General features: G+C 47.3%; 1 protein-coding gene across 3 annotated transcripts in view; it reads left to right on the top strand.

Moving 5' to 3' along the window:
* Positions 1-24,230, top strand: part of EXOC6B (exocyst complex component 6B) — a 220,723-nt gene that overhangs the window by 93,247 nt on the left and 103,246 nt on the right. For all 3 annotated transcript variants that reach the window (XR_014568506.1, XM_083757097.1, XM_083757098.1), the window contains 2 exons: positions 10,694-10,867; positions 20,710-20,778. Coding sequence is in view for 2 of the 3 variants with exons in the window: in XM_083757097.1 (XP_083613223.1) it covers positions 10,694-10,867; positions 20,710-20,778 (243 nt within the window). In the remaining variant the exon portion in view is untranslated. The remainder of the gene's footprint in view (positions 1-10,693; positions 10,868-20,709; positions 20,779-24,230) is intronic.

The following is a 24,230-nucleotide window of genomic DNA, read 5'->3' as shown; positions in this document are numbered from 1 at the left end:
GGGACGTCATGGGATAAGCCGCGGGCTTCTCTTCTTAGTAACTGGTTAAAACAAAGAGTAGGAAATTCTCATAATGGAGGGATGTAAGAAGATGGGAATCCCATGTTGGTGGCAAGGAAAAATCTAGGTGTACAAAAAGGAGAATTCCTGTGTGCCAAGATCCAGGTTTGGGGCGTGAACTCTTTTCAACTTAAGCATGTTGGTTCTATGAGGCTGGTTATCCCATGCCCCAAGCATTTTCATTGGGGGCTGTGCTTTTTCATTTGTTCATATATGATCTGGAGTTAGGAACGAGCAGGTGACATCAAACTGTGCAGGGGCAAGAACAAAAAGGGATTGTGAGGAGCTCCTGAAGAATTTTTGCAGACTGGCAGGTGGGCATTAAAATGGCAAATGCAGTCCAGTGTGAGGAATTGCATTGTGAAGGGGGCGCCTTCCAAGGACTGCCCCCCCCCATCCCGTGGCATGGGTCTTCCACAAGAGTGGAAAAGGATCACCGTGTGCTCTCCTTTCATGTGACTTAAGTAGTGCAGGACACTTAGCAGATCAATTTCCTGGGGGTTGTATTCAGCCAACCAAGTAGAATTTCAAATGCTGCCAGTGGCCTTATTGGATTAGGGTAGGGAAGCCCCTGAGAGGGAACCGTGTTATTTTTTTGGTCTGGTTCTAAATAGAACCACAGAATTGAATTTGAAACTTTAACCTCTCACCCTCCTGTGAGCCACAACATAAAAATAGCATACTATGCAGTCAGTCACAATTGCTGGCATACATGATAACAGTGGCAAGAGTTGGGGAGAATGAATAATATTCCGACCTTGACAAAAAAGGTCCACTTTGTTTATGCAGTTCCATCAAAGCTTGCATGTTATTCAAGGATTAACGAAGGAGCACTGTGCTTTACTAGAAAAGAAAAGCACATTGAACAGTGAGGGATATTCTTTGCCTGTTTCACTTATTATAGTCCTGAAATTAACTGCAGCTTTATCTTTAGTGCCGCTGTTTTTTTCCTTAATACAGTATTTAAAGAGTGTGCAGCCCTCCCTCTTTCTTGGAAGGGTCGCAATATCTGGTGCTGTTGGGGCCAGGTGGGGAGAGACTTCCTCAAGCCCTGCTCATGCCCTCCAGCTTGTCTTATAATGAAATGTACTGTATTTTCCCTGTGCATTAGATGAGGTTTTTTTGACTCAGAAACTGTCACAAAACTGGGGTCGTCCAGTGCACGGATAGTGGCATGGGGGGGGGGAGAGAAGTGGTGCGCCCACCAGTCAGCCGGTTGGCAGGAGCGCAACTCCCCCCAATGCCGCAGTGAGCGGGAAATGATCTTGGGAGTGCGTTGAGGTGGAGAGAGGGAGAAACTCAACAACTTTGGGCCATCTCCCCTCATTTTTTTGGGGGGGGGGAGGTCTTATACATGGGGGTGTCTTGTAGATGGAAAAATATGGTATCTCTGGATCCATTCCCCCAACAGACATGAGAGACACCCTCTGTCACACATGAACCCCAAACAATCTAAGCCTCATCTGTTCCATCAGGCCATAGCAGAGACAGGACTGCAAGACAGACCTCCATCAGCTGAGGGACCAGCATCTTCTGGCTCCTTCTCTCCGGGAGGAAGGACCTTCCACTCCACCTGGTGATTAGTTCTTTAGCAAAGAACCATCCTTTTCCCTCCTCCTTTCCAAGCCCTTTTTCCTCTTGTGTCATGCCTTTTAGACCATAAGCTTGAGGGCAGGGACTATCTTATTTATATTTATCAACCACTCCAGGAGCCACTTTTCGATGGAAAAACATGATTATAAAATATTTTAAGTACAAGGGTATTATGGATTGGGAGCATCCACCTCCCCCCCCAATTGCTTTCCTTGATTACCAGCTAATAGTCCCTGATAGCCCAGATGCCTGGCTGGATTTTAGTTAAAACGTGAGCCAGGAGCCATGTCAGTGTGCTGAGTTTACACCTTGCCTTCATAATACCCCTCTTATCTGATCTTGGAAGGATTTTATAACTTTCAAATGCGTCTCTGGCAGAGGCCCAACGGCACTGTCGTTTTTTATTAACTTTCTCCTCTCTCCTCTGCAGCCAGCCTGCTTTCTGTAATATTGTTTTAAGGAATATGTCTTCCATTGCGAGGGATATTGTGAAACGGTATTTTAAAGTTCTGCGTCTCAGTCCATTAGAGGGCTCTATAAAACAATTGTGGCAGCGGCAGACTCTCAGGAACTAATCAAAACCACCGATGAGAGCTACGGAGAGCCTTCAGCCCTAATAAATCTTCTTCGTCCTCCAGTGCTGCCGTGCCTTATCTCTGGGCTCATCAGGAAAGGGCCAATTAGCTGCCCAGATTGAGAGTAAACTCTCTCTGTGTGTGCTGGGGGGGGGGGGGGCTTCAGCGTGTGGAAGTGACAGGAGAGCGGAGACATTTGCTTGCACTCAGCACTGCAATAAACCAGGAGTCATCCGGCTCGGCTTGTTAAGGCCATTTCTTCTGGTGAGAGATCAGAAAAAGAGAATAACGGAAGGAGCTGGTGGCAGCTTTTGATCAGGGGGTCCAGTTGGGAGCCCAGCAGCCAAGCGTGGCAGGGAGAGGTTGGTGGCGGCAGCGGCAGCAGCAGTGCACATCGCAAGACCCAGCGCAGCTCATGCATGGTGAAACAGGCAGTATTAAAGCATCGTCTCTGCTGCACAACCCAGAGGCAATCATCTGCCAACGGGTGACTTGCAGCAGAACGGTTCAGGGAGTTGAACTTTTTGTCCCCAAACCCCTTTCACCTTACACTTTCATGGCCTGGTCTCAGCACTGCCCAGATTCAGAGAGCTGCTGCCTGCTTCACCCAATGGGCTCCAGACATTTGCATCCTTCTCAGCTTTTTTTTGGGGGGGTCACCACGGCAAGAGGCAGGCTGGTGGGTTTCAGCAACATACCCTTTTTTTTATATTCACCCCTAAGGTAAAGGTAAAGGAACCCCTGACCGTTGGGTCCAGTCGTGGCCGACTCTGGGGTTGTGGCGCTCATCTCGCTTTATTGGCCGAGGGAGCCAACGTTTGTCCGCAGACGGTTTTTCTGGATCATGTGGTCAGCAGGACTAAGCCGCTTCTGGTGAACCAGAGCAGCGCACAGAAACGCCGTTTACCTTCCCGCCGGAGCAGTACCTATTTATCTACTTGCACTTTGACGTGCTTTCGAACTGCTAGTTTGGCAGGAGCAGGGACTGAGCAATGGGAGCTCACCCCGTCGCAGGGATTCGAACCGCCGACCTTCTGATCAGGAAGTCCTAGGCTCTGTGGTTTAACCCACAGTGCCACCCGTGTCCCTTCACCCCTAAAACTGAGTCTAAAGCTCCTGCTTCCACCCTCTTCTATTGAGAGCACTGGGAGCTGCCTTTGAACGCCACACTGCTCAAGTTAGTGCTGCCAGCCCGGAAGATGCCCTTTAGGAAGTCCGGCCCGGGAGTGCTTTGGGCCGTTGGGAGGATCGCTTTAGCTCACCGTGTTAGGGGCTCAACCCTGGGGCCCGATGCCCGCAAGCCATATGAATGGCACCCCCCCCCAGTGCTGTGTCTTATGCTCCCAGACTAGGACTGACCCTCGGCTGGCCTTGTGAGGGAATGAAGAGAGCCATAAACGGAGGGGATGGGAGGTACGTGGCCCAGGCACCTTTTGGCGTTATTGCTCAAGGTGCTGGAACCAGACAGGGCTCTCTCGACACCCTCCGCTTGCAGAGGACAATAAAAGAGGTGGGGTGGGGGGGTTGCTCCAGATTGATTGCCCCTCTGTGAGATGGCTGCTTTTACCCAATAGTTGAAAAGGAAAAGGGCTGCCTTTCATGTAAACCACACCAAAAGGTAAAGGTTTTCTGGTCCTCCTCCCTCCCGAGGTTCCTCTGATTTCTGAGGGGGTGGTGTGGTGGAGCATCGCCGGGCTTTGATGTGGCTTCCAAGTGTGCCTCTCCATTGGGCGCCTGGCAGATGCCTTTATGCGAAACAGAACGCGGAGAATCGAAATGTGCTGGCCGGGCAGGTCATTTTTCTTTTTTTATGTGCAGTGTCAATTACAGTGCAGAGAGCTTCCTTCCCAAATCCGTAACGGCAAAGGGCTTGGGTGGGGGTGGGGGGGTCCTTCATGGCTGAGCGGCACACCTCCGCTAGCCTTTTCCTTCTGGGCTGAGATCTTGCAGGAGGGGAAACCGAACCCTGGTAATTCCATCCAAATTGGAGTAGCTAACAGCGCCTGCCTCCCTGCCCGCCCGCCTGCCCGCCTTTGCTTAGAGACTGGGTTGTTCTGTGCAGTTCCATTTACTTAGCTGGGGCTCTGGAATCTCCTCCCATGGAGCTTTTCCAGAAATGGCTGTAGGAGAATCTGTCGCCTGGTCTCAGTTAGGAGGGCACAAAACACGAGTTGTGAAGGGAAGTCTTCTCTTGGAGGGAGACAAGATGGCGGGCTGCTTGGCGCCTGGGGCTTGGTCATGAGGAGCTAGAGAGGTTAATCATGGGGCGCTCACCTTCTATGGGACACACCCAAGGGAGGCATGATGTGTTCTCACTCCATGGTGTGGTCCAAAAGTCCATGAGGCCACTCCCTTGCTGAAGCTTAGCAGGACTGTGTCCGGTCAGTGCCTGGGTGACTTAGCCACTTGGGTTCCAGGATGGCAGAAAGGCAGGGTGCAAGTGGAAGAAAATAACCCTCTGAACGTCAGATTGAGGGAACACATGGAGAAACAATGTGTCAGATTGAGGGAACACATGGTTAGTGATTGACATCCTGGTCCCCCTAGGTCAGGCATGAGCAAACTTGGCCCTCCAGATGTTTTGGGACTACAACTCCCATCATCCCTAGCTAACAGGACCAGTGGTCAGGGATGATGGGAATTGTAGTCCCAAAACATCTAGAAGGCCAAGTTTGGCCATGCTTGCTCTAGGTAGTAAAACTTATCCTGGTTCTTCCCCCTTCTCTTCTACAATCCACAACTAGGTCCTGTTGAGATTTAGGCTTTCAGCGCCTTTCTCCCTCTGCAGAGGCGGGGGACCTATTAGGATGGTGTGCCCCTCGAGCCTGATGGATCTAATGGGTTTCCAGACAGCTCTGGGGGGTTTTCAGGCAGATACGACTGGTGCTCCTGTCTAAGCCCTGGCCAACCTTTGGAGCATCCATATGGCTTGGGCCGTTGACCTGATCTCCCCTGAGCGCCCTCTCTTGCCTCATGGAGCCCTTTGGCCTCCTCCATGAGAAGTCCAGAGGGTGGTAACAGGAGAACAGGCCTTTCCTGTGGTGGCCCCCCATTTGTGGCACCTTCGTTGCATATCTTTAAGCACCACACAAACTTTTTCCTCTTCTCCCATGCCTTTGGCTAAAAAGCAATCTATGACCTTTTAAACTGTGTGTGACGGGGTTATCGCTTGTTCTTATTTTGCATATTATTGTGTTTTTCTCTTTTTTCTCTGTGGTCTTAGGCTGAAGGAAGGTATGGAAACTAACTAATAAGTTTAGACCTGTGATTTCCAATGTCTGAATGGGGGGAAATAATGTAGAAGACAGAACTTGGTGAAAATGATTCCTAGGGCATAGGGACACTCAAGGGTTCTTTGGTCTGCATTTTAAACTGAACCAACGATTTGTCTTTTCTGGACTTGCCTGGGGATCTGAAGAAAGTTCTTCTCTGAATTTTGCAAAAACAGTTCTTGGCGCTGAAAAAGGTAGCAAAATGCATATAAAATGGATATTTTGCAGCATTATAGTTTTATTGTGGTATAAAAATCTTACTAAATAAAATAACAGCAATAAGTACACAATAAAAAACTCTAAGCAGTTTACATAAGATAGTATAAAATATTCATTAAAATAGCAATAAAAGCAGACCTTAAAAACAGACATAATAAAATTATCAAAATATTGATAAACTCACAGGTTTTAAAAAATAACTTACATAATAAAATTACATGCTTATGTAGGCTGCCCTGAACAAAAAACTTTAAAGCAGGCATCAAACATTTCATTGTGCATTTTATATCTGTGTTTCATGTAAGCTTGTATGGCTTTGGCAACAAAGAACAATAACATTTATTTTTTTAAAAAAAACTGAATTTAAAATATCTTTAAAGATAATTTGAATTATCTTGGATTTTTTTTATTTTTTTAAAAATGGCAGTTTTGAAATCTCTTAATAGCAATAAAGTTACAGTTACAGATAGGTAGCCGTGTTGGTCTGCCATAGTCAAAACAAAACAAAAAAATTCCTTCCAGTAGCACCTTAAAGACCAACTAAGTTAGTTCTTGGTATGAGCTTTCGTGTGCATGCACACGAAAGCTCATACCAAGAACTAACTTAGTTGGTCTTTAAGGTGCTACTGGAAGGAATTTTTTTGTTTTGAATAAAGTTACAGTTAAAGCAGGAAAAATAATTGCAGAATGATATGGAAACATAATGGAAAAGAGATGGGTTTGCAGAACTGACCTGCCCAACCCTGCAAGGAGGATAGTGAGCAACTCACTTCGGGTGCTCTGACCTGCTTTGCACTGGCAGCAAATTTTCCCCGAGTGCTTCTGACTTTCGGAAAACTGAAATATCATTGGGGCTGATGAAGCTGTGAGCTGAGGTGCAAGTTGTGAACGCCATGCTTAGACAGGGGTTTGCCCGAGTCGCTTGAGTCTCAGAAGAAGGAACTGGTTCCCTTCTCTGCTAGAAGGGTGTAATCAGAGGGCTTCACAAGGGACTCCTATTAGGATTCCTCAAGAGGAATCTGTAGATACCAAAGACCAGGGGTCAGAAATTTTTTTCAGCAGGGGGCCAGTCCACTGTCCCACAGACCTTGTGGGGGGCCAGACTATATTTTGGGGAAAAAAGAACGCATTCCTATGCCCCACAAATAACCCAGAGATGCATTTTCAATAAAAGGACACGTTCTACTCATGTAAAAACACGCTGATTCCTGGACCGTCCGGGGCTGGATTGAGAAGGCAATTGGGCCGGATCCAGCCCCCAGGCCTTAGTTTGCCTACCCATGCCAAAGACCCTTCTGGTTCGCCCCTAATTGAGAGCACCTCAGTTTTAGGATGTTTCTGAAAACATCATAAAATTATGTGCGTGTGACTGTGGTGGTGCTGGTGGAAGCTGGGCCATTCCTAAATACTGGAGGGTGAGGAACCCTGATCTGAGCAGTTTTAGGGTGAGGTGCACTGATTTTCTTCAAAACGTTTGGAAGAGTGCAGCGTGTAGGGTGCCCTTTGCACATTGCTGTTGTCATCGTCCATTGATTGCATCTGGGGTGCTGCAGAGGAGCTCAAGCAATGAGGACAGATTCTGCCCCAAGGAGGTTACACAGTCTGAATATTGGCAGCAATGCCGGGAATGGCAATGGGAGGGCAGGAAGAGGCAAGTGTCGTGAGCAGGGGGTGGGATGTCATTGGGAGTTTCATTTTAGGTCGGGGATGAGAGCAGAAGGGAGACAGCAGAGGTTCATAGAATCATAGAATTGTAGAGTTGAAAGAGGCCCTGAGAGTCACCTAGTTCAACCCTTTATTTATTCATTGAAGACAGTCAATGCTCGGTTGTCGAATGTAATCCATTCCGGAAGACCGTTCGGCTTCCAAAACGTTCAACAACCGAGGCACAGCTTCCAATTGGTTGCAAGAGCTTCTTGCACTCAAGGGGAAGCTGCGTCAGATGTTCGGGTTCTGAAAAGCATTCAAAAGCCAGGGTATTTGCTTCTGGGTTTTTGGCATTCATGAGCCAAAATGTACGATAACGGAGGTGTTCAGAAACTGAGGTTTGACTGTAGCTATTTAGCTGCATTTGTAGCCCTCCATTCACCAGAATATGAACATAGGGTGGGCTGCAATAAAAAAAACAACAAACCACCGCCATCAAAACCAGTATCACAATGCGTATGATTGATTGGTTTATTACGGCCATTGGCCCATATCTAAAAACAATACATCAAAATTTATCCATAAACAATACAATTTAAACAGTTCCAAGTTAAAACACCCCTATAAAACCATTTTACTTCAATTTAGTAAACTATACACAATAAGCTCCCTCTATGTCAACCGCAATTCAAATCCCTCAGATTTTGGGGGGTATGCGTCTTAGTTCTGGCACTTATTGATGGTTCTTAAGTTTGGCTAAGCTGTCAGAGTCATACAGTGATCCATTTCTCCTCTTATGAAATAAGACATTTATCAGGTATCTAGCGACTGCAAGGGATCTACTTGAGTCTTCGTCGTTTAATATCACAATGCGTAAAACCAGACATTGCTCCATAGATGTTCTCTTCAGCGTGGACCCCTACAAAAGCCTGGGTGAACAGGGGTATCTTCAGCAACCCTGGCGCTTGCCATATATTGGGAGAGGGAGAGGAAGGATGTCCGCAGCTGGAGTGCCACCACATCAAAGACCCCGTCCCTGACCACAGCACAGTGCGCTTGCCCCTTTGGCAGGGCCAGAAGAAGGGCCTCCCCTGCAGATGTGAGCCCAGGGTCAGGCGGGTGTCGGGAGAGTCGCTCCTCCGGGTACCTGTGTCCCAAGTACTCAGGGCTCTGAGCACCCACATTCTCTCCCTGAAGTGGGCCTGGGGATGTGCAGTGAGCCAGGGCCGAGCCTTGTGGCCCTGCTGGGAGAGAGGGCAACATGGAGGGGCAGTGAAGGAGAACCGGGAGATGCTCTAGAGAGCAGGAGGTGCTTGGGTGGCTGATGGTGACAGAATCGAAGGATGCAGGAGGCAGTGGGGCCAGGAAGGTAAGATGGAGAGAGGCTGCTCAGAGCTCTAGAGGTAAGGGCAGCCCACCCCCGTGCTGATTTTGGCAGGGGAGAAGGACCCCTGTCTGTGTGGACTTGAGTGTGTGTCTTGCATAAAGGGGGAACTGGTTGCAGGAGAGCCTGCTGCGCTTTGCCACTAGAGGTCAGGGCTGTGCCGTGGCACAAGGGACTTGGCTGCCCAGGGTCCCGCACGGTCTCTCCATCTGGACTGGACGTGCTTTCGCACTGACTTTGACCTCTGAGAATGCCGTTAGCTTTGGGGCAGACTTCCAGGCGGAGTTTGGGAACGCTTAAGTCCTCTTTGACTTCGGTGGGACTCCAGCGTGTGGAACAGCTAAAGATTTGTCTTCATTAGTACCTTGCAGTGAAAGCTCTCTCCCCCCCCCCCAATTCCATACCAAGGGTGATTTCGTCCTGATCTTGTGGCTGTTGGTTATTTCTGTGGGTTTGCGTGAACCCGCTTGCACCCACCCACATGCTATCGAAAGCTGCTTCGTTCGCCTCATATGAGAACATTTCACTGTGACGATCCGGGTGCGATGAAGGCGTCAGGGGGGTTCCAAGGCCTGCAAAACCTCTGGTCTGTTCAAAGATGCTCATTTTGCCTTTGTAGTCCTCACACTTTACTCCGCCTGCCCTGTTCCAGGGGCAGCACTTTGATCAAGAGGAGGAGGGATTTGCTCCTGCCTCTGACCCCTTGAGGGTTTGTATGCTGTGTGGTCACCAGGGACTGCTTGGTCTTCTGGCCTCCAAGCTGTGGCTGAATGACACGTTCTCCCTTGCCCTGGGAGGGCTCCTGGGATTGCAGTTGGCCCTCCTTGCTTGTGGTCATGCCCAGTCAGTTCCCATTTTGGAGAGCAGGGCATCTCCCCATCCCATGGGTGGGATGGGGTGGCCAGCAGCGGAGTCCTGGACCCTCGAGGCCCCTTGCAACCATAGGATTCCTGCGGGCACAGCTTTAAGTCTCTTCCTCCCACCTCCCTCTCCCTGTTCAGCATCCTAAAGTGCAGCGCTGCAGCCAGCTGTTTCAGATGTGAGTGAAGAGTGGGGCTTGCCCCCTTCGGCTCCCTCCAAGCTGGGCTTTTGAAGACTGTCTCTGCATCCCAATCCCCTTCCAGTCACATCTATATAGACTCTGTCAGTGCACACATGCACATTTGAGGCTGGTGGGTTTTCCCTTCTGTCATGGATACGGTGTTATCTAACGAGAAAATCCCTGCTCCCTTTCAGGCTGTCAGTTGAGCTGCAGAGCTCAATGGCATGTTTCTCCTCCATTAAAAAATGAAAGAAGGAAAGTCATGAAATTTCCCACCCCCCAGCTCCTTGCCGGCTTGTCCTTCCCCAACGCCCCCTTGTCCTGGGCTTCCTACAGATTAAAACATTAGGATTATGAACTAATTTGGGGAAACGGGAGGAGGGGGGAGGGCCTCTTCCTGCCAGGTTGCCCCCCCCCCCCGTCAGGCTGAGCCTTTGGGGTAATCCTGATCTGAGCATCTTGGCGGAATACATTTTGCAGACGGCGTCAATCAACTGTGCGCAATTCAGATTTCCCAGGGTGCTGCGGGAAGAATGCTTCCATGGATCTCTGGGGTCCAGATGTGGGAGGCTTTTACTGACATGGGATGAAAAGGGGAACACATCCAAAAGCAAAGTAACTCTTGGTCCTTAATGCATCCGGTGACGGCTGCCACATGGCTGCTGGGCCATCCTCAAGGCAGCTGGCTGTAAACCGATCAGTCTGGCAAAGGCGCTGGACTTAGGATGATGATTTGTGGAAGGAGGCGCCATGGATGCAACGGCACAGCCTCCCGGGAGGGTTAGAAATGGAAGGTAAATGCAGAAGTTGACTCGGTTGCGTGGCGTTTGGGGCACAAGCGTCCGTTCCGAAATAAGATGGCGGCAGGACTTAATTCCCCCAACTGTTTTGTGCTTTTTAGGCCCAGCAGCAAAGGAACCTGGGCAACGTTGTGTCTCAGCCCTCGAAAGCTGGTCGTCGGCGGTTCAAGAAGGATGCTTCTGCAGGATCGGAGCCAGAGGTCAAAAGCACAACCCCAACGTCCGAGCAGGATTCTGGGATCTTGGATGACGAAGACGAAGAGGAGGATGAGGAGGCAAGTGCCTGCCAAGCGGAGGTGGGGTTGCCATGTGGCTCGCCTGGTGTGCCAGCCCTCTAGGGAGGAGAGAAGCCATCCCCTTGCACTAGGGGGGTGTGGGCCCCCGGGGTGTGCCTTAGGTGGCTGTCAGTGCCAGGCTGATAAACTGGCTCTTTGTGCCCCCTGGACATTCAAGGTTTATTTGTGAGCACTTTGGTTCCAAGAGGGAAGCAGCCCCTTTCTTCTCTCCCTGCCCCCCCATTTCAGTTGCCCCCTGTTCCTATTGCAGCCTGACAGCTGCAATTCTCTCAGACAGCCAGAAGATGGCTGGGGGGAGGCGGCGCGAACGGTCTTCCGGAGGCGGCGCGAACGGTAATGGCTGCCCTTTCCTAACCGGGAGAGGGAAGCTCCGCTGGAAAAGGGTCGTCCGCTACGGCGAAGCGGAGACCCATTCTGGAAAACCGCAGGCAGCGGAAGCCTGCGGTCTCGGGACCCGGCGGGCGCCAGGAGCTACCCCCGAAACGTTGAGGGAACCCCGTAAGGGGCTCCGGATCGCAGAGGGGGCAGCGGCGCTGTGGGTCTATGCGCATTCAGCGGAGCGAAGCCGCGCTGCCGTTGCCGGTGAGCGCCGACCTTTCTTCCTTCAACACAAGATTCTAAAACGCAACAACCCGTGAGTAATTGAGGACTTTACTAAATTTCGGGACTAAAAATATTGAAAATAAGCTGAAAGCGGAGAGACGAGGAAAAGGAAGTCCGTCTTCCGCAGCCATTGACTTTTAAAGCAAAGAGCAGGAGGAGTGGAGGCATAGAGAGAACTTTTGACAGCTCAGATTGAGCACCCGCAGAAATTACTTTTAATCCCTTTAAAGACTGTAAGCAATTGATTTTTGGACTTTTATTAGGACTTATATACTCTCTTCTTTGTGGATTACAATTCTATTTAAGAAGCCCAGGTGTCAGAACTGCCTGAGCAGTAGAACTGTCAGACTGCAAATTTGGATACATTCTATTTAAACTTTGAGACAGTCTGAGGGAGTTCAGAATGGTTACGTTCTTGCATTATGGAACTCCAGTAAGCACAACTTGAAATATTGTGGCAAACCTAAAACCAACTCTGCTAAAACTACTTTGGTGAAGATCTCTAAGTATTGGTTCAGATTTCGTATGTGGAATGGACTCTTCTTCCTAGGACATTTTATGCTCCCCCTAGAGGATTGAGGATTTATAACAAAAACATTGTTTTACTTTCTATTTCCCGGCCCTCTGTTTGATTGCTACCACCTGGGCCGTAGCTTTCCCATGGGAACAACTCAGCTTGACCTTGACTGCTAGATAACTTTGGAATGAGTGGCGCAAAAAGAAAGGGATTAAGAACCAGACAAACAACTCTGACAACCGTAACTGCAGCCTCACAAGCACGCAGATCATCTGTGCCTACTTTGCCCTCGGAGGAAAAAGCTACCTCCCTGTCACAGACAGGGGAGGAAGAAACTGAGGATTTACAACTAGAAGAGATGGCCTCAGGAGGATCTGGTTCTGTATTAGAGAGAATTCTTGAGAAATTGGAGTCTTTGGACAGGAAAGTTGACCAACAAACTGCGAAAATTGACCTTAATACAGAAACTTTAAACAAATTATCTGGGCAAGTTGCACAGAATGCACAAGCAATCGGACAACTGAAGGAGGCTGCAGGTGAAAATCAGAAACTGGCCGAAGAGACCAGCCAAAGAGTGGGAGAGTTGGAAAAAGAAGTAAGGCCGCTCAGTAAGCAGGTTGGGGAACACCAGACCTACCTCTCCATGTTGGAACTTCGGAACAGGGAGATTAATTTAAGGATAAGATCGATACCAGAAGTGGAAGAAGGTAATCTAGCTGAGTTTCTGACCAAAGAATTCTCCAAGTTCTGGGGTCTAGAGGAGGAAGACTTTAAAATTGTGTCAGCCTTCAGACTTGGAAGACTCATAAAGAGAGAAAAGCCCAGAGACTGTTTGATTACGTTGAGATCAAAGGAGGAAAGGGACAAGATTTTGGGCCTGCACTACGGAAGCTCCCTGAACATTTCGGACAAAAGAATTGAGATTTTTAAGGACACTCCTAAACAGCTGTTGGATCTTAGATCTGAATATTTGGACTTAGTAAAACTGCTGAGAAGCAACTCAATCATCTTTAGGTGGGACTTTCCCCAAGGATTATCTTTTACCTTTAGAGGGAAGAAGATTAAAATTAGAACTTTGGAAGATAGGGATAAGTTTTTGACTGCCTACGGAGAGGACCTTCATAAAGGACTTGAACTACCCTCAGGGCCTGAACCACCACAGGTGCCTGTACCTCAGAACCCTGAAGACTCACAGAACAAAATACCACCCCAAGGAAACTAAACAGATCCATCCAGGATGTCTCTGCAACTTTTAAGCTGGAATATAAATGGCTGCAACAGCCCGGAAAAAAGGAAGAAAATCTTTCACATATTAAAAAAGGAGCAACTAGACATTACTTGCTTACAAGAAACACATGTGACTAGGCTCCACAGAAAAATATTGGTAAATAAAAGGTTAGGCCAAGAATTTATATCTTCGGACTCAGTTAAGAAGAGAGGAGTGGTGATATATGCAAAGGAGAGCCTCTCACCAAAATTTCTATTTAAAGATGAACATGGAAGAATTTTGGCAATTGAAATACAGCATCAAGGAGAGAAAATTTTGATATTAGGAATTTACGCTCCAAATGAAGGGAAATCAGAATTCTACAAGAAGTTGCATGAGATTATGCTGGATTATCTGGACTATGATAACATCATTATGATGGGAGATATGAATGGGATCGTTTCAACGAACATGGATAGGTCACAAAGCCAAAAGGTTACTAAAGATGGCAGACTACCAAAGACCTTTTTTGAAATGACAGACAACATGGACTGGATTGATATATGGAGGACAAAGAACCCCTTGGGGAAAGAAGGAACATTTTTCTCTGAAGCCCAACTGACTTGGACAAGAATTGACCAAATATGGATTTCTAGAGGTCTGGCTCCTAAGGTGAAGAAAGTGGAAATCTGCCCAAAGACCTGCTCCGATCATAACGCGTTGAAAATGGACATGACATTATTACCAACCGGCTCCTTTAGATGGAAGATGAATGACAACTTGTTTAGAGATCAGGAGATCATTAAGAAGGCCAAAAAAACAATAAAGGACTATTTTGAGATAAATTTGAACACTGCTGTGGAAAAAAGAACAATCTGGGACGCAAGCAAAGCTGTGATGAGAGGGTTCTTGATACAACAGAACGCCATAAAGAAAAGACTACAAAATGAGAAAAAGGATAAGATTTTGGGGAAAATTAAAGAGTTAGAGAAGAAACTAAGAGTAAACCCGAAGTCACAGCCGATCTTGAGAGAAATTAAACTTCATCAGGCACAATATTCCAAACTGATAAATCAGGAAATAGAATGGAAGATTAAATCAATGAAACAAAAAACATTTGAATCGGCTAATAAATGTGGGAAACTGCTGGCTTGGCAGTTGAAGAAGAGACAAAAGCTGAACATAGTAACAAATTTGGAAATAGAAGGAAGGAATATTCAGAACCCGGTGGAAATTAGAAAATGTTTCCAGAAATATTTTAAGAAATTATACACTCAAGGGCCACAAAATGAGGAAGAGATTGCAAAATTTTTGGAGAAAAATGGACTTAAAAAACTATCACAAGAAAATAGATCACTCCTGAATAGTAAAATAACACGATTAGAGATAGAACAGGCCATTCAGAATATGAAGTTGGGCAAGTCTCCAGGGCCAGATGGCTTGACCTCCAAGTACTATAAGATATTAAGTGACTATTTGATTCAACCACTGATGGAGGTCAGCAATGAAATTATGGAGGGAAAGAAGGCGCCTGAATCGTGGAAGGAAGCTTTCATCACATTGATACCAAAATCAGAAACTGAAAAGACACAACTTAAGAACTACCGTCCCATTTCCCTTCTAAATGTGGATTACAAAATATTTGCTGACGTTTTGGCAGGAAGACTCAAAAGGGTTTTAAATGAGACAATTCATAAAGACCAGGCAGGCTTTCTCCCAGGAAGATATTTGTTTGCTAATACAAGGAACATTATTGACATTTTGGAACTTTTGCAAACAAATATTAACACTAAAGCAGTTCTAATTTTTATAGACGCGGAGAAGGCCTTTGATAACATTTCTTGGAAATTTATGAAGGGGAATTTAAAAGAAATGGGAGTGGGGCGGGATTTTGAAAATGGGATTGACGCGATTTACTCAGAACAAAAGGCAAAACTGATAGTCAACAATGTGGTTACAGAAGAGTTTAAGATTGAAAAAGGGACACGACAAGGCTGCCCGATTTCCCCCTTGCTGTTTATCTCTGTCCTGGAGGTGCTCTTGAACTTGATTAGAGGGGACCGGTTGGTGCAAGGGATTCAGATCGGAGCGAAACAATATAAACTTAAAGCTTTTGCAGATGACCTTGTTTTGACATTGCAAGAGCCAGAATCTAGCACAAAAAGAGTGTTACAATTGATTCAGGACTTTGGTCGGGTAGCGGGCTTTAAACTAAACAAACAGAAAACTAAGGTGTTGGGAAAAAACTTGACAGATGCAGAGTCAGAACGGTTTCAGAGAGAAACAGAACTAACTGTGGTTAAAAAAGTAAAGTACCTAGGGGTAAACATAACAGCAAAAAATCTGAGTCTATTTAAGGACAATTATGAAAAATGTTGGTCTGAAATTAAGAGAGACTTGGACAGTTGGTCAAAATTGAAGCTTTCTTTGTTAGGCCGAATTGCTGCTATTAAGATGAATGTATTGCCTAAGATGTTGTTTTTGTTTCAAACATTGCAAATTGTGGATAAGACGGAGTGCTTCAGGAAGTGGCAGAGAGATATTTCTAAATTTGTCTGGCAGGGCAAAAAGCCCAGAATTAAGTTTAAGATATTAACTGATGCGAAAGAAAGAGGGGGCTTTGCCCTGCCAGACTTAAGGTTGTACTATGAAGCCGCAGCTTTCTGCTGGCTAAAAGACTGGCTACTCCTAGAGGACACTGATGTGTTAGATTTAGAAGGTTTTAACAATGCATTTGGTTGGCATGCATACTTATGGTATGACAAAGTTAAGATCAATAAGGCCTTTAAGAACCATATTGTCAGGAAAGCAGTGTTTAATGTCTGGACAAAATATAAAGACCTATTGGAAAATAAAACTCCAAGATGGCTATCACCTCTGGAGGCTAAGGCCCGAAAAAGACCCAATATGGAGGCCAAATGGCCGAAATATTGGGAAATAATAGAGAAAGAGGGCAATAATTGGAAATTGCAGAGTTTGGAAAAAATGAAAGACAAAGTGCGAGACTGGTTACATTACGCTCAGATTCAAGAAATTTTTAAAAAGGATAAAAAGTTAGGATTCCAGGTGGAGAAATCGAAGTTGGAAACAGAATTGTTAGAACCTAAGACTAAAGTACTCTCAAGAATGTATAACTTGCTGTTGAAATGGAATACACAAGATGAAATGGTTAAGTCGGCCATGATAAAGTGGGCACAGGATATTGGGCATAATATTATGTTTGAGGATTGGGAAAGGTTGTGGACCACGGGGATGAACTTCACGGCATGTAATGCTCTGAAGGAAAATGTAATGAAAATGATATATAGGTGGTACATGACCCCAGTTAAACTTGCCAAAATATGCCATGTGCCAGACAATAAATGTTGGAAATGTAAGGAAAATGAAGGAACATTCTTTCACCTCTGGTGGACTTGTCCCAGGGTGAAGGTCTTCTGGGAAATGATATATAATGAGCTGAAAAAGGTATTTAAGTATACCTTCCTTAAGAAACCAGAGGCCTTCCTCCTGGGCATTGTCGGCCAGATGGTGCCAAAGAAGGACCGAACATTCCTTTTGTACGCAACAGCAGCAGCAAGGATACTTATCGCCAAGAAGTGGAAAACTCAAGATCTACCCACTCTGGAAGAATGGCAGATGCAGCTGATGGACTATATGCAACTGGCTGAGATGACTGGCAGAATTCGAGACCTGGGAGAAGAGAGGGTTGAAGAAGATTGGAGGAAATTTAAGACTTATTTACAAAAATATTGTGATTTGGTGGAAAGTTAAGTAGGATGTTTGATCATAAATAATTGGCCACCACAAAATCGGATCGGAATGGGATGTAAAGTGAGATTAAGAGAAATTAATTTACAGAGGATTATATTTAAATAAGTGGTTATAAAATTTGCAAATTAGATGATAAATTGCATGGAAAAATCTATGATGATGAAAATGGCAGCGGGAGATGTGAGGAAGTTCAAAGAAGTTATGAAACTCTGTTGAGATAAAAGAAAGGTTGTTTATCTTTGTACTTTATTTTGTAAAAACCCCTAATAAAAATTTTATTAAAAAAAAAAAAGAAGATGGCTGGGGGGACTCCCCTTCCAGGGCAAAGGAAGACCCTTCTCTTTCCAGAGTCAATCAACGGTATCTGGTATTTTTTGAAGAAAATGAATGGGAAACCAAGGGATCTATGCATACGTGCTTGTCCAGAGTGTAAAACCTAAGTCTCTGTAAAGTTACCCTGCTTTTAAAAATCCCTTCTCTGTACCGAGCCTCAGTTTCTAGGTTGCTGGAGAGCTGAGGTGCCTCACCCAGAGCCGTGTACAGATAAGGATAGACCCCACGGCGGGGTGGAGAGCTCGGTCTGGCTGGTGGGTCAGATCCTCCCTTCCCCACCCCTTGCAGGCCAACTCCGAAAAGCGGATGGGAACCCTCACAGGTCAGTCCCCTGATGTCACAGAGGCACCAGATGATTGGCACCTGCCATCGTTCAGCGGAAGTCTCACGGACAGCTGATTAGTGGTTACAGCAGCCTCCTCTGAAGATGCACTTTCTGTAGCAGCCAGCTGATTGGTGCCTTCAAAGAGGGTTGTTGTAATGCGACAGGGAGCCTCCCCCGCCACCCGCTGAAGGGTCTGCGAGGGGAAAGGGCTCCTGAGAAGAGGACAGCTTCTCCCCTCTTCAGAAAAGTGGTTTGGATTCAAAGCATTTTCTCCAGCAGGGGGAGGGAGGAGGAGGAAGAGAGGCGTAGGGACGGATTGGCTGTGGTGCAGCGAATCTAGGAGGAATCAATTGCCAGGTGGAGAAAGGTCTGACTGAGACTGGACAGCAGTGGAAATGTGTGGGTGCTGTGGCATTTGGGGAAGGCAGAGCCGTGTGGCCCCTGGGAGGCCATTAGTCAGAAGAACCACCACTTGACCCATTGCAGGAGGCATCTCAGGGGGTTGAAGTAGCAATTCCATGATTCTGTTTTATGACCCAAAAGTGAGGCGCTGTATTGGAGGGCCACCCGCGAAGGAGGTGGTTGAATGCCTGCCTGCAGCTCTCAAGCACTGGGGAGCTGCCTTGCATCAAGCCAGCTTGGTGCTTTGGGCCACAACCCCTGCCAGTCGCCCTCAGCTGATGTTTCAGATTCCAGGAGATGAGTGTGGAAGGCAGCAGGTTGCAAAGGCTGGTCTAGCTCAGCTGGCATAGCTGCCACTGAGCTGCACTCTTTACCCTCAGCAAGGGTGCCACCCTTGGAAGCCCAGGAAGCTGCCCAAGATCGCCTGCTGGCTATGGCTTTCTGGGGTCTCAGGCAGAGAAAAGCCTTTTGCATTGCCTGCTCCCTGACCCTTTTGAAACTGGAGGGGCCAGGAATGTAGGTATGCAAGCAGCCACTCTCTCTTCTGCTGAGCCGCATCCCTTCCCCTAGAGCTTGGCCATCAAAGGGGGTTCACAACGTGAGTTTAGAATAATGCGATGCCATAAAAGGCAAACTCCAAAGCTCTAATTGTTTCAGCAGCAGTGTCAGAGGGCAGCTACATTTCCCCCTTTCTCCAGCGACCTTCATGAGCAGATGACCTTTGCTATTGACTTCACTGAGTTTTTTAAATTGGCGTTCCACCTTTCTTCCCATCACAAATCCATGGCAGCGCCCATGTGGCTCCCAACGGGTCCTTCCCTTCAGGTGTTGACCAGACCTGGAGAGGTGGTGGCCTCATCCTGTGCCTTCGGTCAGGGCTTAGGGGTGGGGAGTTTCCCACGGAGCTGGGGCAGTGACGGAGAGGGTGCTGCTCCTGATCTCTGACTCACGTGAGAGGAGGGCGCTGGCAACAAAGGACCTGAGAAGGACCGAGCTGTGCAAAAGTGAGATTCCGTTCAGGAACCGGCAGTGGGTGCTGTCCTTGGTGATGAAACTGACGTTGGAGCAGGGGGGTGCCGAGAGGGTGCGTCAGCAAGGGAGGAAGTTCTTTGGGGAGCAGGAGCCTTTCTTCCTGCCTGTCAGAATTAAGTTTGGGAAGGGTTGTGCCAATGGGGAAGGGCCGTAGCCCATTGGTAGATCACCTGCCCAGGTTCAGTCCTTGGCACTTCCAGGTAGGTCTCTGGCGGTGCAGGTGAAGAGACAGAATCCTTCCTCATGACCTCCTGGGAGCTGCTGGGCTGACCAAACTTGGATAACAACAACAACAACAACAACAACAACAACAACAACAACAACAACTTATTTATTTATACCCCGCCCATCTGGCTGGGTTTCCTTAGCCACTCTGGGTGGCTCCCAATAGAATACTAATACTAATACTAATACTAATACTAATACTAATACTAATACTAATACTAATAATTTATTTATACCCCACCCGTCTGGCTGGGTTTCCTTAGCCACTGTGGGCAGCTCCAAACAGAATAAAAATAATAATAATAATAATAATAATAATAATAATAATAATAATAATAATAATAATAATAATATATTTATACCCCGCCCATCTGGCTGGGTTTCCTTAGCCACTCTGGGTGGCTCCCAATAGAATACTAATACTAATACTAATACTAATACTAATACTAATAATTTATTTATACCCCACCCGTCTGGCTGGGTTTCCTTAGCCACTGTGGGCAGCTCCAAACAGAATAATAATAATAATAATAATAATAATAATAATAATAATAATAATAATATATTTATACCCCACCCGTCTGGCTGGGTTTCCTTAGCCACTGTGGGCAGCTCCAAACAGAATAATAATAATAATAATAATAATAATAATAATAATAATAATAATAATATATTTATACCCCGCCCTTCTGGCTGGGTTTCCTTAGCCACTCTGGCTAAGGAGAACAGAAGAAGAAGAAAAACAAGAAGAGCTAAAACATGAAACATTAAAAACTTCCCTAAACAGGGTTGCCTTCAGATGTCTTCTAAAAGTCAGATAGTTGTTTATCTCCTTGACATCTGATGGGAGGGCGTTCCACAGTGTGGGTGCCACCACTAAGAAGGTACTCTGTCTGGTTCCCTGTAACCTCATTTCTTGCAGGGAGGGAACCACCAGAAGGCCCTCGGAGTTGGACCTCAGTGTCCGGGCTGGACGATGGGGGTGGAGATGCTCCTTCAGGTTTGCTTTTGCCGGCATTTAATTTCTCCAAGGGTCAGTCCTTGTGGAATGACATCCCCCGAGTTTGCTTTGCCTCCTGGTTTTCCCCGCCTTGTCCTGTCCATCTCCAAACTGGAGGTTGAGGTAAACGACAAGAAGTTTGACAACCCGTGACAATCTGTGGGGCTTTTGACACACAGGTTTCTTTCTGCGTAGGTGGTAATGCAACCAGCCGTAGGGTGGACTTCCTATACCCCCCCCCCCCGATAGAGGCATTTCTGGAGGACTTGATTTGTGACCCCTCTGCCTTCCTCTTGACTTCCACCACAGCTTCTCACCTCCTCTTTCTCCCCACCACTCAGCCTAGTACGTGTCACCAGAAATGTATCCACGTTTCAGCTGTGTGCTTCTGTTAATATCACCTTAGGTGCCCGGTGCCCAGGACTTGGTGGACTTCTCCCCCGTCTACCGCTGTCTGCACATCTATTCAGTATTGGTAAGTGATCTGCCATCTCTCCTCCACCTGTTGTAGGAAAAATGTCAAAAGATGGTCTGGAATCTTTGAGAAGTTGCTAGGTGATTACCAGCCCCATCTCTCCTATAGATTTTTTTGGGTGTGCTTTGCATAAAACATTATTATTTTTTTCCTGACAAAGGGTGATTTGGAAGGTATGGGGGCCGTTTTTTTGCTGCATTTTTAGTTTTGGTAAAGCCAAATCACCTTTGGTTTGCTCTGTTTCTGGGATCGGATAAGAACAGAAGAACAGGCTGCATGAGGTCAGTGGCCCACCTAGTCCAGGGTCCTCTTCTCACGGTGGCCAATCAGATGCCACAATGGGAAATCTGCAAGCAGGACTTGGGAACAAGAGCATCTCTCCCCTCCTGTGATTTCCAGCAACTGTCATTGAGAAGTATTGCTGCCTCTGGCCGTGGAGGCAGAGCAGAGCCGCCTGGTTGGGAGCCCTCAATAGCCCCCCTCTCCAGGAATTTGTGTAATCCTCTTTTAAATCCATCCAGGTTGGTGGTCATCACTGCCTCTTGTGGGAGCCAGTTCCATAGATTAATATGATCTGTCTGAGGGGAAAGGGTTTTTTCTTTTTTTGGTCTGCCCTTTATCTTCCAACGTTCAACTTGGTCGGATGCCCATGAGCTCTACTGTTATCTGTGCCCACTCTCTCCATGGCACACATAATTTTGTACAGTCTTATCATGTCTCCTCTGACATGACTTTTTATCATGGATATAGAATCACAGATTTAGAAGGCACCATGAGGATCATCTAGTCCAACTTCCTGCAATGCAGAATCTTTTCAACGAATGTGGGGTTCGAACCCACAACCTTGGGAGTCTCATGTTCTACTGGTTGAGCTACCTCTTGGGACCTTAGTTTAGAGAAAAGTCCCAAATGCTATAACCTTTCCTCAAAGGTGAGGTTCTCCACCCCACTGACCATTTTGGTTCTCCTTTTCTGAACCTTTTCCAAGTCCTCTTGAAGAGATGCAGCCAGAACTATACACAGCATTCCAAATGCAGCTGCACCATAGATTTGCAGAGCATCATTACTGCTCTCCTGGGCCCTGCACTCTCAGTGCCTAGTTCTACAACTCCCCCATTCAAATTTTCATATTTTTTTCAGTTCCAGCCCAAGATTTCTTCTGATCCGGACCCTCCACAGCTCTTATCTCCTCCACCCCTCACAATCAAGTCTAAAACCTGTTCTGCCACCTTTTGGATTTTAAGCGCCAACGGTCTGGTTCCGTCCTGGTTCAGGTGGAGCCCGTCCCTTATGCACAGGCCTTGCTTGCCCCAGAAACAAATCCAGACCCGTCCCCTCCCTTCCTGACGCCATCGTCTTATCCATGCATTGAGACTCCATAGCTGCCCCTGTCTGCTAACTGCACACAGACCCAGTGGCATTTCAGAGAAAGCTACCTTGGAGCACCCGGCTTTCAGGATCCTACCCGGCCACCTCACTCTGGCTTCCAGGAACTATAGAGTACAATTCCCCATGTCGTTGGTACCAGTGTGCACCAGGACCACTGTCTTCTGCACAGCAGTATCTACCAGGTTATCTAGGCAATGAGCGACACCCACAGTCTTCCTGCCAGGCAGCAAATTCACCCTGCGGCCTGTGTGCCCATCACACACCCAACTATCTTATCCACCTTAAAAATCTCCCACTGCTGGGACCCCTCCAAGTGTCCTCTGCAGGAGAGCATGGCTCCTTGTCCTCAGGGAATGGGTCCCATCCGAGGGATTGCCCCCCTCTTCCTCAGAGTCATGCTTCTAGGAGAAGTAGCCATTGCCTTTTTGCCTCCTGTCATAAAGTCCCTGCTGTGTTATAGCAAACATGCTGATTACTGTCCTGCATTCCTGCCGGGAGGCAGACATTGCTGCGTCTGACACATTCTTCAAAGGCAAGTCTGACTCATCCAGCATAATTTAGGCCAAACAACCTCTCAAGTCCCATTGAAACTTTTACGGCAAGACTGTAGAGTCGCTCCGGAGTTTTAAAGCCTCTTCTTGTGAGGAGGGGGGTGGGGTGGAACTTGGGCCCAAGTCAGTTGCTATTGTGCCTCATCCCCAAACAGGAGCAATCATAACAGGGAAATGACCAAAATTGTGCAGGGGCTAAATGTTAACGTTCGAAATAGTCTTGCTGTATAAGGGATGGGGGATCTGGGTGGATTCTCCTTCACCAAGTGGCACCTGAAGACCCTTCACTGGCCAGAGGGATCCCCCACCCCCAGCACAGGATGCTGTGCCTGTTCAAGAATGACACTTGTGGGCCACTCCTCCCTGGGGTATTGTGCTTCTGTTAAGATTGTGGCATGGTGCATTTTTCCTCCAGGGTGCTAATGTTGCTACTCCTAGGGACTTTTCTGACCTTCTGCTCGTGGGCTCCTCTTTTAATCCTGTGAAGGTAAAGGTAAAGGACCCCTGGACGGTTAAGTCCAGTCAAAGGCGACAATGGGGTATGGCACTCATCTCGCTTTCAGGCTGAGGTAGCCGGCGTTTGTCCACAGACAGCTTTCTGGGTCATGTGACCAGCAGGACTAAACTGCTTCTGGGGCAATGGGACACCGTGATGGAAACCAGAGCGCATGGAAATGCCATTTACCTTCCTGTCACAGCAGTACCTATTTATCTACTTGCACTGGCATGTTTTTGAACTGCTAGGTTGGCAGGAGCTGGGGCAGAGCAATGGGAGCCCCCTCTACCACAGGGATGCGAACTGCCAACTTTCTGATCGGCAAGCCAAAGAGGCTCAGTGGTTTAGACCACAGTAAGACTGTGTTACTCTTGCGGTTTGAGCAGGTGAAGGTGTGTCTCGCAGGTGCCAAAGTTCTTGAGCATCTCTGTTAATGTCCTGAGGCCTTAAGCCCTGGGCCAGAGGTGGAACTCTGAGCTAAATCCAAGTTCCTTCTTTGTTCCTTCCATGTGATCTCAAAGTGCACGGTCTGGTAGCTTGCCCACCGTGGAATACAGGGCCACAGAGGTTTTTTTGCATGTGTTTCTAGAGACCGACTAACGGGTCCATCTCCCTGTTTGGGGGTGCTCCCTTGGGACACAGCCTCTGAAGAATGGATGTCAAGAATGCACAAATCTGCTTTCAGTCAAAAGGCAGAGAACCAAAAGGATCCTTCCCCACGGTGTGTATCGCACAGCAATTGAGCCTGGCCTGAGAATGACCGGGGAGGGCAGCTGTCCACTTCCCTTGACCGGTGGCTCATTCCTGAACAGCTTTCGAGGCTGTGCTCTCGGAGTGTGCGGTCTCAGCGGCCAGGCAGGCACCAGAGAAAATGTTCACATCGGCTCTGGCCGGAAGGATCATAACGTAACAGTTCTAAGAAATGCAAATATTTGTCATTTACAATAGCGTTATCTAAGTGCTTAGCCTGCAGTTGAAAAGGCCCACTTTGAATAAATACAGCAATATTTATTATT

Source organism: Podarcis gaigeae (assembly GCF_964106915.1).
Source record: "Podarcis gaigeae genome assembly, chromosome: 9".
Taxonomy (NCBI): Eukaryota; Metazoa; Chordata; class Lepidosauria; order Squamata; family Lacertidae; genus Podarcis; species Podarcis gaigeae.
The sequence above is the reverse complement of the archived record's forward strand: the minus strand, read 5'-3'. Positions and strand labels throughout refer to the sequence as shown.